The 13,539-nt window shown below is 46.5% G+C and overlaps 1 protein-coding gene across 2 annotated transcripts in view; it reads left to right on the top strand.

Annotated features, from left to right (window-relative positions):
* Positions 1 to 13,539, top strand: part of MYO18B (myosin XVIIIB) — a gene marked incomplete at both ends in the record, with an annotated part of 217,752 nt that overhangs the window by 128,608 nt on the left and 75,605 nt on the right. For both annotated transcript variants that reach the window (XM_082853194.1, XM_082853193.1), the window contains one exon: positions 7,042 to 7,194. In XM_082853194.1, coding sequence (XP_082709320.1) covers positions 7,042 to 7,194 — 153 coding nt within the window. The remainder of the gene's footprint in view (positions 1 to 7,041; positions 7,195 to 13,539) is intronic.

Here is a 13,539-nt window from a genome sequence, read left to right as displayed (position 1 = left end):
GTTGGTGGCCCCTTGGTTTCTGTTCCTCATCTCCCATCCCTTTATCCTTCCATCTTTTCGTCCTTCGCTCCCAGAGGGGACCATTCTCCTGAGGTTGGAGGCTTTAATTCCCCTGCGTGTGTATTTGAACTTTATACAGTACGTGCGATTCTGCCTTTACTTCTACTGCTCCCCTTCTGTACTCTGTTTTTGCTGTTTTTGAGATTCCTCCATGATAATACATGTAGCTCTAATCCGTTCTTTTTTAACTGCTACACAGTATTCATTTTCTTTAATCCTACTCTTCTGTTGGATATTTAGCTGTTTCCATTCTAGGACGCAGAGCTACAGCGCATATTCTTATATGCACTCCCTGTGCACGTGGGAAAGAGATTCTCCAGGGTATGAATCTAGAAGAGGAATTGCTGGCTGTTAGGAATGTACCATTTTGGAATTATTAGATGTTGCCCAGATTGTTCCTCAAAGTGATTGTGGCGGTTTACATTGTCACCAGCAGTTTTTTCTTTGCTACCACACATCCGCCCCCCCCCCGACACGTGGCACTGTCAGACATTTAAAGATCTTTACCGGTTACTGAGTGTTAAGTTGTACTGCTTGTCCCTCATGACTAGTGAAGTTGTGCATTTTTCACGTTTATTACAGTTTTCTCTTATGTGCGTTGCCTGTTTATAGTGTTTTGTCTTCACCTTTTTTTTCTATTCATTATTCCCGATCCTTATCCAAGATGCTAATCCACTTTTGGTTGTATATTTTGCAAATATCTCCTACTCTATGGATAATCGTTTCACTTTGTTTATAATGTTTTTTACTTAATAAAAAGTGTTTTTTATATAGTCATATTCATCAGTTATGGTTGATTCTTTTAAGATTTCTTTCCTTAACAGAGTTCATAAAGATATTACGCCATATTTCTGAAAATTTCTAAAGTTTTGAGCATTTTTAGGCCTTTAACCCACCTGGATTTTATTTTATTTTATTTTTTAATTAATTTATTTATTTTTGGCTGCGTTGGGTCTTCGTTGCTGCACGCAGGCTTTCACTAGTTGCGGCGAGCGGGGGCTACTTTTCGTTGCGGTGCGCGGGCTTCTCATTGTGGTGGCTTCTCTTGTTGTGGAGCATGGACTCCAGGCACACGGGCTCTGGAGTGCAGTCTCAGTAGTTGTGGCGCACGGGCTTAGTTGCTCCGCGTCATGTGGGATCTTCCTGGACCAGGGCTCGAACCCGTGTCCCCTGCACTGGCAGGCGGACCCCCAACCACTGTGCCACCAAGGAAGTCCCACCTAGATTTTATTTTGGTGTGTGTGAGGTAGGAATCTATATTTTCCCGATATAGACCACCTTTGTTTTATTTCATGAGTAATTTTTTCTACAATTTCCATATATGTATGGCTGTGTTTTGGGGTTACCCATTCTGTTTAATTGGTTTATTCTTCAGTTCCTGCACCATGTGGTCTTAATGGCTGGGTTTGATAACTTGTAAACAGCTTATCTTTCTCATCTCTAAAATTGTCTTATCTATTTTCGATCCTTTAATCTTCTTATTGAGATTCCATAACAAAGCCTGGTGGGGATTTTCAAACGCATTGGTTTGTAAGTTAGTTGGGAACAAGTGACGTATTTTTTTAGTATTGAAGTATTGCAATCATGAGCATGCTGTGTTTCTTCATATATCTATGGCTTTCATAAATATTTTTTATTATAAATTAATACCTTATAATAATACAAAATATTTATTTTATTGTATATTTTTTTCCATATAAGTCTTGAGCTTTTCTGTTAGATTTACTTCTAGGAATCTTGTAGTTTCTGTGGCTCTTATAAATAGAATATTTTTGTATACTTCTATTAATTATAGTGGTACATGGGGATATACTTTGCTTATAATTGTGTTATAGTTTTCTCTTATATATTTTGAGGGTTTTTTTTAGGTGCATTTAAGTTTATTATTGTTTTATTTCCTTGGCACATTGTACAGTGTTCTTTTCTAATTGTTGTATGGTGTCCCTTTTTTCTCTGTGAATTATTTTTGCCTTATTTTATTTTGTGCGATTTCTTTTAGTTTGCCCACAAGACCTTTTTTATCTCTTTGTTTTTAACCTTTCTCTGTGTGTATGTCCCTTAAACAGATGGATACTTTTTAATGCAATATTTTAGTCTCTTACTTTTCATTGGAGAATTTAGTTCATTTACATTTATATAATGACTGATATATTTGAAATTATTTCTATTCTTTTGTGTTTAATTTTGTTGGTTTATTGCCCCCTTTCTTTGCTTCTTCCTTTCCTGCTTTGGGGTAGATTGATAATGTCTTCTATGATCTCTTTTGTTCTATTAGATACTATCAGTTCCTTCATATAAATGAAACAAGTGAGGCTCAAAAGGCAAAGCACATCGCCCAAGATCATATAGGTTGTTAGTGGCCTACGTGAATTCGAAGTGAGGTCTATCAATATATTATTTGAAAACCTGTATTTTTTAAAATTAAATCTAACACTATGCTGCTTAAAAAGTGATGAAGGTTTAGTTAACTAGAATTATTCTTTTCTGGACCATCTTTTTTCCTAACGTTATCAGGCAATCCAGATCTGCCATTAATTTGCTGTGCAACCTTCAGCTACATAATGTTCTCTCTCTAAGCCTCAATTTCCCCATCTGTAAAGTGGCTTGATTACCCCTAATAACATTTTTAGATCATTTGTTAAAAGTGCTTAGAGAGTTCTTTGATGACAGACATTGAACTACTGCCCCAAACAATTTACCCTTAATGATAAATGGTGAAACAGTCCGGGTTGGAACAGAGTTTCCCACAACAACACTAAACATCATTTAGTTTTATTGGTTAATTATTCACCAGCTTTATCTAAATTTAAATCTTTGTGCTGCAAAATGTAAACTTGCAGAATGACATTTATTTCCCATTAACCTAATGAGTTTTGGGGTGTTTTTTCCCCCTCCTCTTGCGTAGCAATTTATTATGAAGGGGAGGATGACTTGGTCTGAGGTTTTGTTGTGAATTTGTTTGCAGTGATCCCTCTGGAAAGGAGATGGTGCCAGCACTTTCAGGGTCTTTCTGGCAGCAAGGATGGGGTCATCCTGAATGTCCCTGATGCTGACCTGCCCCCACAGGAGAATTAAAGGCTCCTTAGGATGTGTGCAGAGCATGAGCAGATACAAAAATGAGGAAGGTGCAAAAGCATGTTGCTTGAGTGTAATCACGGCAAAGAATCCGGCTCTCGAGTTAAGATGTCCCGGCTCACGTTTCACCAGGCACTCTGGTGCAGTGGTTAGAGACTTGAATTCTAATACTGAGCTGCCTGGGTTCCAGTCCCTGGGTAGCCATTTAGGAGCAGTGTGGCCTTGAGCTGATCACTTACCCTCTCTGTTTTATCGGTTGTGCCTCCATTTCCCTATGACAGTACGTACTGAAGAGCTCCACACAGCTCACAAGACGTGAGCTGGCCCCAGGGAACTTCTCTCATTCTGTGACTTGCCCCATCCCTGTGTTTTATACCCTCATGCTAATCACCCAGAACCGCATATTCAAGATGGTTTCTCAGCTGTGTCCCTTCCTGCACCTCACCTAACTAGCTCCTGCTTACTTGAGACTGTGTCTGGTCCCATCCCAGCCTTGGATGGGATGCTCCTCTGTGCCTTCATAACACCCTTTTTTTTTTTTAATTGAAGAGCAAAACTTAACCTCTTTTATTGTATATTTTACTAAAATTACCTCTTTGCAGTCAGAAAAGTTGGGTTCCTATCCTAACTCTGCCACTTACGATTAGCTGTGTGATCTTGGGCAAACCGCTTCACTGTTGTAAGCCTCAGTTTCATCACCCATAAAATGGGAATCATAATACTTCACACCCCATAGATTCACCGTGCGGACTCCATGTGTTCATACCCGTAAAGCGTTTAGAACAGTGTCTGACACTTAGCAAGCCCAAAGTGTAAGCTATTACTATTTTAATAAAGGCAATAATAATCATGGCATTTTAAAAGAGACTACCACAGGAGTAAAATGCAGTAATATGTGACAAAGGGCCTGGCACCATGCCCAGTCCTCAGCTCCTCAGCTCAGGAGGAGATATATACACACACACAACACCTCAGCGTTTTAAACTTAACAAAGCAATAAATCTGAGAACTAAGAGGCTATATTCTAAGAAGCAGCTCATTTTTCAAAGAATTCAGAACTGGCAGTAGAATAATAACACAAAGTCTACAGGAATACATTCCAGGTCATCAGACAGTACTCATAATCTTTTATATTTGTAAAGCATTTGACAGCATACAAAGTACTTTTCGATCCATTATCACATCTGATCCTTGTCTTATCTCAACATGGAGGTTAGGGATTTTTTTTTTTTTTTTTTTACCTCTTTCTTTATAGACGAGGAAACTCAGGTTTTGAGAGGTGGCATGACTCAGCCTCAGTCCCACCACCAGCAAGTGGTGAGCCAGGGTTTCAAGCCTGGGCCATCTCATTCTAAATTCCAAGTTCTTTCTAGAATATTCCAGGGTATTCTGAGCATCCAGGAATTGGTTGCACTTGGTGTGGAGGCACAGATGTCCAGGGGTGTAGAAACTGGGTTCCATGGAAGACACACCTGCACCCCATTTTCTTGAAAACTCCCCATCTGATGAGTGGTGCCAGAGGAAGGGGCTGTCAGGGTTTCATCGGGCCCCTACCTGATTCTGCACCTCCCTTGGTTTGTCCCAGCCTGTGCTGTTGGCCACTGGGGGTTGTTAACCAATCTAATTCGCCCTCCCCGCGCCAAGTCCAGGCTGCGGCTTCTTCAGGAGCCACGTGACTACTGTCTTGGAGGACAGGATCCTGGGGGAGGGACCTCTGGGCAAGGTCCCTCTGCAGAAAATGGCCTGTCTTTATACTAGCAAAAGAGACCTGCTCAAGGGACAGAAACACTTGATTTAGACCTTCAAAAGCAGCACAGGTATTTCTAATACCATTTACTGATGTGTAACATACATGCAGGGAAGCACACCTTATCCCACCTGTACTGCTCATTGAATTTGCATCAGCTCTTAAAGCCGGCACCCAGATTAACACCACAAACAAGCCCCCCCTCCTGTATTACCCAGTCACTGCCCCTCCAGGGTAACTGCTGTCCTGACTTCTGTCAGCAGAGGGCCTCGCCTGACATGTAAGCTCTTGCAAGGTGATGGCTGTGGTACAGATTATGAGACAGAATGACTGCGTCCTTACAGGCTGTGATGACAGTCATGACAGCGGCGCAGATTTGTTGTGCCTTTACTACGAGTCATGCTGTGGGCTAAGCACCTGTTTAATTCCCACAGCAGCCCGGTGTGGTTGCTGCCTTCTTTTTTTTTTTAACATCTTTATTGGAGTATAATTGCTTTACAATGGTGTGTTAGTTTCTGCCGTATAACAAAGTGAATCAGCTATACATATGTTCCCATATCTCTTCCCTCTTACGTCTCCCTCCCTCCCACCCTCCCTATCCCACCCCTCTAGGTGGTCACAAAGCACCGAGCTGATCTCCCTGTGCTATGCGACTGCTTCCCACTAGCTATCTAGTTTACGTTTGGTAGTGTATATATGTCCATGCCACTCTCTCACTTTGTCTCAGCTTACCCTTCCCCCTCCCTGTATCCTCAAGTCCATTCTCTAGTAGGTCTGTGTCTTTATTCCCATCTTGCCCCTACGTTCTTCATGACCATTTGTTTGTTTGTTTTTTAGATTCCATATATATGTGTTAGCATACGGTATGTGTTTTTCTCTTTCTGACTTACTTCACTCTGTATGACAGACTCTAGGTCCATCCACCTCACTACAAATAACTCAATTTCGTTTCTTTTTATGGCTGAGTAATATTCCATTGTATAGATGTGCCACATCTCCTTTATCCATTCATCTGTTGATGGACACTTAGGTTGCTTCCATGTCCTGGCTATTGTAAATAGAGCTGCAATGAACACTGTGGTACATGAATCTTTTTGAATTATGGTTTTCTCTATTGTAAATAGAGCTGCAATGAACACTGTGGTACATGAATCTTTTTGAATTATGGTTTTCTCAGGGTATATGCCCAGTAGTGGGATTGCTGGGTCGTATGGTAGTTCTATTTTTGTTTTTTTGAGGAACCTCCATACTGTTCTCCATAGTGGCTGTACCAATTTACATTCCCACCAACAGTGCAAGAGGGTTCCCTTTTCTCCACACCCTCTTCAGCATTTATTCTTTCTGGATTTTTTGATGATGGCCATTCTGACTGGTGTGAGATGATATCTCATTGTAGTTTTGATTTGCATTTCTCTAATGATTAATGATGTTGAGCATTCTTTCATGTGTTTGTTGGAAGTCTGTATGTCTTCTTTGGAGAAATGTCTATTTAGGTCTTCTGCCCATTTTTGGATTAGGTTGTTTGTTTTATTGATATTGAGCTGCATGAGCTGCTTATAAATTTTGGAGATTAATCCTTTGTCAGTTGCTTCATTTGCAAATATTTTCTCCCATTCTGAGGGTTGTCTTTTGGTCTTGTTTATGGTTTCCTTCGCTGTGCAAAAGCTTTTAAGTTTCATTAGGTCCCATTTGTTTATTTTTGTTTTTATTTCCATTTCTCTAGGAGGTGGGTCAAAAAGGATCTTGCTGTGATTTATGTCATAGAGTGTTCTTCCTATGTTTTCCTCTAAGAGTTTGATACTGTCTGGCCTTACATTTAGGTCTCTAATCCATTGTGAGTTTATTTTGGTGTATGGTGTTAGGGAGTGTTCTAGTTTCATTCTTTTACATGTAGCTGTCCAGTTTTCCCAGCACCACTTATTGAAGAGGCTGTCTCTTCTCCACTGTATATTCTTGCCTCCTTTATCAAAGATAATGCTGCCATTCTTGTTTTGCCAACGAGGAGGCTGAGGCTTGGGGAGGAGAAAGGTCTTGTCCAAGGTCACACAGTGTGAGTGGTGGAGGCACGATTTGAACTCAGGGAGCCAGGTTCCAGAGAACTTGGACCCTGGCCACTACTTTGTCATCTTAGCTCACGAGAGCCTTCCCTTGGCTTCCAGATCGGCCATCGGGACTTTGATGTGGAGAAGCGTCTTCGGAGGGACCTCAGAAGGACTCATGCACTATTGTCAGACGTGCAGCTCCTGCTGGGGACCATGGAGGACAGCAAGACGTCAGTCAGCAAGGAGGAGCTGGAGAAAGTGCAAAGCCAGGTGGGTGTCACGGGTCCTCTCAGAACCCCATGGGGAGGATGCTGCGGCCAGCAGGGGGAGGATGGTTCTCCCACCCAGATGGGCGTGGCCACAGCCCGGATGTCTGACTTCACAGACCTGAGGGGAGGTGGAGGGCATTGCAGGGCTGGATGGGTCACATGGATATGGTAGATGAGGAAGGGGGTTTATAAATGACTTAGGAGTCCTGTTCCCTTCTTTAGGGCTGAGGCGGAGTGAGTTTGAGTCCTTGGGCAGATCAGGGCCCTGGGGCAGAATGGCTGAGTGCAGCACGCCTGCGTGCCTGTGTGCATGCGTGCGTGCGTGGTGACCAGCGGGGCTGGATATGAAACAGATAGTGCTGATGGTGCAGATCCTACATGAGGATCAGCATCTGCATTGACGAGAGAGGTGACTCACCCAGAGTCCCACAGCTAGAGGGTGGCAGAGTTGGGATTCAAACCCAGGTCTTCAGGCCCCACCATCCCTGGCTGCCTCAGAGAAGAACGGGAGGCAGATGAGAGGTGAGGCCAGGAGGGAGCTGAGCACCTCAGGAGACATGATGGGCTCAGACCGTCCTGGTTTAGTGCTAAAAGTCCCATGTCCCGGGCAAGCCCTCAGCCCCAGGGACACCAGGACAGTTGGTCACTCATTTCATGGCCATGTCAGAACATTAGAATCACTTGTGCTTGAATGTGTCCCCTCCCTCAGTCCTCGTGGTACCCCTGGGGGAGAGCAAATGATATTGTGCCCATTTAACAGATGGGAAAGTTCTGTCCACAGGTGGGAAGCAATGCACCCCAGGTAACACGGCAGGTAGGTGGCAGGGTTGGGATTCAAATCCAGGGCTCGTGATTCTAACTGCAGAATCTGGGAGCTCTTTTGCCTCACCCTGCGTCTTCCTGTCTGTCTGACCGACCAGGTGGATGGGGAACCCTGAGCCTCCTCTGTCAGGCAGTCAGGATGTCTGAGCACTCAGCCACCACTCAGGCATCTTGGGTTCATGCGGCCCCCTTGGCAGGAGGCCCTGTATTCTGCCTGTCTTTCATCAAAATATTCCTGATGCCATCCAAGTCCCCCTCTCTCCGTAGGTGAATGTTCTTGAAAAAGAACCACAGTGGTTTTGTTTGTTCCTCTTTTCATTTTTCTTTCTTTATTATTCATGAGAAATCTCCCTCTGCAGGGTTAAAGTGTGTGTTCTTGGAAAATAGTGGTATTTAGTGAAGGCGCCTTGAGCGGAATCAAAGAGCTTCATTCTTTTGAAAGTCCTTCTTCCCCATCTCTGCATCCGGTTCCTATCAAAGAGAATTCACAGCCTTGGCTTTCTGTTGCTGTTGTCATGGAAATTGTTATAAGAATGGGATCGTGTGGACCAGAGGTCAGGGTACAGTTGCTTTGGCTCCCAGCACACGTGTCCCGCCTGCCAGAGTCAGAGCTAATCAAATAAAGTAGCGATGACATTGGGCATTGCTGTCTCCTCTCCCATGTACGGTATTTGTCCTTTACCTGAAGCCTCCAGGGACAGAGGCAGGGAGAGCAGCCGGGAGGGGGGAAGGGAGAGGGAGCTAACTTTGCTGCCGGCTGTGTCTTCATTGCTGGCTGTGGTGCTGGACTATTCCATTCATTCCTTCATTCAGTATTTATGCAGCATCTACTGAGTGTCAGGCGATGTGCTAGGTCTAAGTATATTACGGTTAGTAAGACAGGCATGGTCCTCTCCCTTTGAAACTGACGTCTGCTGGAAAAGAGGACAAGCAAACAATGATACAAATAAACAGAAATATCCCACACCTTAATTCAGGTAGTAAAGGAAATAAGTGGGGTTATTATAAATAATAAAGGGAATAGGGAATTGCAAGGGGTCTCGTTTAGCCTGGGTGATCAGCTAAACTGCCCTGGGAGAAGGAGAAGCAGGCAGAGACCAGAACGTGCGGGGCCTGGGAGGTTTGGATTTTATTCCCGGGGTGATGAGAAGCCGTCGGGACGTTTTGAGCAGAGCGTGACATAATCGGATTCAGAGGATCACTCCTCTGTGTGGGGAAGGGATTGAGGAGGGATGAGTGCATGCCGTTAGGAGGCTAGGGTACCCCTCTAGGCTGGAGGAGAGGGTCTCCTGGGTTAAATGGTTGTGGGAATGGTGAGAGGAGGCAAAGTGGGGGCTGGCTTGGAGCTGACAGGACTGCTAGCTGGTCGGCGTGGTGGCTGGAGGTGCGTGACTTAGATCATCCTCACCAGAACCCTAGGAGGCAGCCATTGCTATTTTTGACCCATTTTACTAATAAGGAAACAGGCTCTGAGAGGTTGAGTAATTTACCCAACAGCACACAGCAGCGTATGTCTTAATGCCGCCAGCGCTGACAGTTCTGTACCCACGATGTTAACATTTTTCAACCACCTACTATGTATCAGCCTTTTCCTTGGAATTCTTGGGGTCCCCGAACTTGGCTGCACATCCGATAACTTAAGTACTGTTTAAAAATCACAGATTTACAGGCCCCCCTCCTCGTTTTTTCTTCCCATTGAGACCCAGGATCTACATTTTTTTTTAATTAATTAATTTAATTTTGGCTGCGTTGGGTCTTCATGGCTGCGTGTGGGCTTTCTCTAGTTGTGGCGAGCAGGGGCTACTCTTCGTTACGGTGCATGGGCTTCTCATTGCGGTGGCTTCTCTTGTTTCAGTAGTTACGGTACGTGGGCTCCGTAGTTGCGGCTTGCAGGCTCTAGAGCACAGGCTCAGTAGCTGTAGCGCACGGGCTTAGTTGCTCCGCAGCATGTGGGATCTTCCCAGACCAGGGCTTGAACCCGTGTTCCCTGCATCGGCAGGCGAATTCTTAACCACTGCGCCACCAGGGAAAACCCAGGACCTACATTTTCAACAGTCACATGAGGGGATTCCAGTGCTGGTCTTAGGACCACCATCTGGGAATCATGGGCCTCGTTTACCCCTCAAAACAAACTTTCAAGTTCCATGGCATAGGCCCATTTTGCAGATGAGAAAACTGATGGTGAGGTTATATTAGTATGACAGAGCCTAGTTCAACCAGTTTTACAATTCATTAAATATTGAGTCAGGAGAACTGGATCCTGCACTTGCTAATGTCATGACCTTCGCCGTGTGACAGGACCTCCGTGAGCCCTTGTCCCGAAGCGGAGCGTCGTCATCGCCTCGTGTCCCAGGCGCCTGTGGGGGTCGGGGGCGATGAGGTCTAGCCCCTGAAGGCTTGAGAAGCTTGAACACCCTCTGCAGCCTCTACAGCTCGCTAATCATGGTGCCTGGTAACCTAGAGAAAGGTTTTCTCTCTGAGGGCAAAGATGAGGGAATGCGTTTGAAAGCACCTGTTAGTGAACTGTGTGCGTTCAGCAGATCCTGATAAGGTGTCCACTCGGGACAAATTCGAGGCCAGGCTGCGGGGATAAGGAAGAACCCTTCCCGAGAGGGGCTCCCAGTCTAGGCAAGAGGCTGACCTAGGAGCAGACTGTGGCCAGCAGGGTGATGAGATCTTTCCTGGCAGAATGTTGGGGTTTAGGTGAAGGGGATGCCCTTGATTTAGCTGTGGGAGAGGAGCTGGTGGCTTCAGCTGTCTGCTTAAAGGTGGGAACGAATGGCTGGCTGGGTGAGATGCACATGGGCATTGTGGGAGGGAGCACCAGGGCGGGGGCGGGAGGAGACAGGGAGCATCTAACGCTTGGCCCAGTGTGGCTGGTGTGCAGCGTTCCCCGAGGAAGGGCAGGGAGGGTAATGTCGGTCAGCGAGGCTAGAGTCAGCTCGTGAACGGTTTAGTGAGCGCAACTAAGGAGTTTGGGTTTTATCCCAAAGGTGATAGGGAGCCATAGAGAGCTACAGAGCAGGGAAGGGCACGGTCAGAAGTGCTTGTAAAAAAAAAACGGCAGGGGCTCCCCTGGTGGCGCAGTGGTTGAGAGTCCGCCTGCCGGTGCAGGGGACACGGGTTCGTGCCCCGGTCCGGGAAGATCCCACATGCTGTGGAGCGGCTGGGCCCCTGAGCCATGGCCGCTGAGCCTGCGCGTCCAGACCCTGTGCTCTGCAACGGGAGAGGCCACAACAGTGAGAGGCCCGTGTACCGCAAAACAAACCAAAAAACCCAGCAGGATTCTAGGCCCAACTGAAGCAGTGATGTGTGGCATGCCGGGCTCAGCCAGACGCATGGGAGGGTCCCCCTAGGCCGAGCATCTCCCAGAGCCCCTGCCTTCCTCCCGGTGGACAGGCATTCCCCTCTGCCCATTGCCCTACCGTCTAGAATCCCAACAAGATGATTTGGCCCTTTCTGCCCAGTTTCCCTCCATTGGGATACTTGGCTCCGTCTCAGCTAACACCTGAGGCTAAAGACTATGGGATAAAACATGGAAGACTCCTGGAGGAAAGACACACACCTTGTGAGTTCAGATCCTGCCTCTGCTACTTAATTAGTTGTACGATTCTGAGCAAGTCACCCTGCCTTTCAGAGACTCCTTTTTCTTACCTAAAAAAAAAGAGCCTGATATTCCCAGCTATTGGGCTGGTACCAAGAACCCTAGACCCTGGATTCAAAGGAATTCTCTAAATTGAAAACTACAAGACAATGATTTTTAAATGTAGAGCTGGCCCCTGCGTCCCGCCCCCCGGAGTCAGCTGGTGGAAGACTTTGGATCCTGGGCCCAGGATTTCACAAGACCTCGTGGACAGGTAGACGAGGCCATGTGTGGGTGGGTCTAATGACACCTGTTCTTCAGGAGCAAGTACTAATCAATTCCCGTGGAATGCTTCCACTGGAAACAGACTAATCTGGAGACAGAAGCAAGATATATCGAGATAATCGCTGTGCATAAATAACATCTGTGAGCAGCAGATGCCTGCACCTGGCTCCCAGGAGAAAGTGGAAGGTTGTGTCTGCTCCCGGGCAGTGACGGCTTTTTGTTTAAATTTGATTCACGCCTTGACCTTTGCCTCCTCCCAAAAGGAACTATGTTATTTGCTTTTTTTGTTTTGTTTTGTTAAATGGAGAAGAGTTTGCACTGAGCTCTTCAGTTGTTTACTTAATTCACGCCAGGGGGCCGTGTTCCCCCTTCCTCCTGAGGACAGAGCTGTTGCTGAGTCTAGGCCATTGTTCCCCCTAAAAAGCTCTGGAATCTAGCCCCTCCTCGCTCCTCCCCTCTTACCACACACCACCTGCACCTCTCATTTGGAACTCTCTCAAGTCTGCTGGGCTTGGTCTTTCTGCCCCCTGATCTTTGGAGAGAGATTTTTAAAATATAAATACAGTCATGGTTCTTTGCATTCAGAATCCACCAGCGGCTCCCCATTGCCCTCAGAGTACAGTCCACGTGCCTCAACGTGACCTTTAAAGATGAACAGTCCAGCTCCTACCTTCCCGTCACCTCTGACCAGCAGCTTAGACTGTCTTGGGGTCCCCACACCAAGCCATGCCTTCTGCCGGACACTCGCTTCTCCCGCTGAAACCTCTTTGCCTGACGGGCATCTAGTCATCCTCCGAACTTGGGTTTGGGCCTCGTCTCTAGGAGCCATCTCTGACCTCCAGGGTCTGGGGGAGGGGCCCAGCTCCTTTCTCTCACGCGCTCCTGGGCTTCCCCCAGGACAGTCCAGATCATTCTGTCACAGTTACCTCTTTGCTTGAGTCACAGAAAGGTGAGAAGAGATTGAGGTGGGACTGGAACCTGCAGAGTCTGACTTCAACCCCTGGCAGTATGATAACCAGCACCCCGAACTACCAGTTTACCTCCTGTTGGCCTGCTGCCCACTCTGGGCTCTCCCAGCCCGTCTGGAAGCCCCAGTGTTCCTGTAGGCCCTTCCACTGGGGGATTCCAGCTCGGCTTCCGTGTCCCTCAGGTGGGCCGTTAGGCCTGGTGCATATTCCACACAGTGAACCCCCAGTGGTCCCTGCTAGCGCGCAGACAACTGAGGATCCCCAGTGCCCTTAATCAGGATGGTGGTCACCAGGTGTCGCCCGCGCTTCCATGAGACGTTGAAGGTAACCAGCAAGCTCTGGGAGGGTGATCCTGACAGGAGTCTTTCGTGTGGGCGAGCGCTTAGGGAACACTTCTCTCCAGCCCGGAACCACAGAACAGGTGGCCTGGATGTTTTATTTGAAGAGACTTTTCTAACAGAAGATTGTGTTGGAGTGAATTGATTCAATATTAACATAACCTCCTGTCAGAGGAGATAAAGTCCAAATTGTAATTGGTTAAAAACATGGTTATCAGGAGCCTGTTCACCCCACAAACACTGGCACTTCCAAGGCTGTGATGAATGATGTGGGGAAAGGCTGCTTTCGTTGCAGACGGGGAGCACCGTCTATGCGTCTCTCCCAGAGGGCCTGGTACTATTTAGCTGTG

Source organism: Leucopleurus acutus (assembly GCF_964270905.1).
Source record: "Leucopleurus acutus genome assembly, chromosome: 13".
In the NCBI taxonomy this organism is placed as follows: Eukaryota; Metazoa; Chordata; class Mammalia; order Artiodactyla; family Delphinidae; genus Leucopleurus; species Leucopleurus acutus.
The sequence above is the reverse complement of the archived record's forward strand: the minus strand, read 5'-3'. Positions and strand labels throughout refer to the sequence as shown.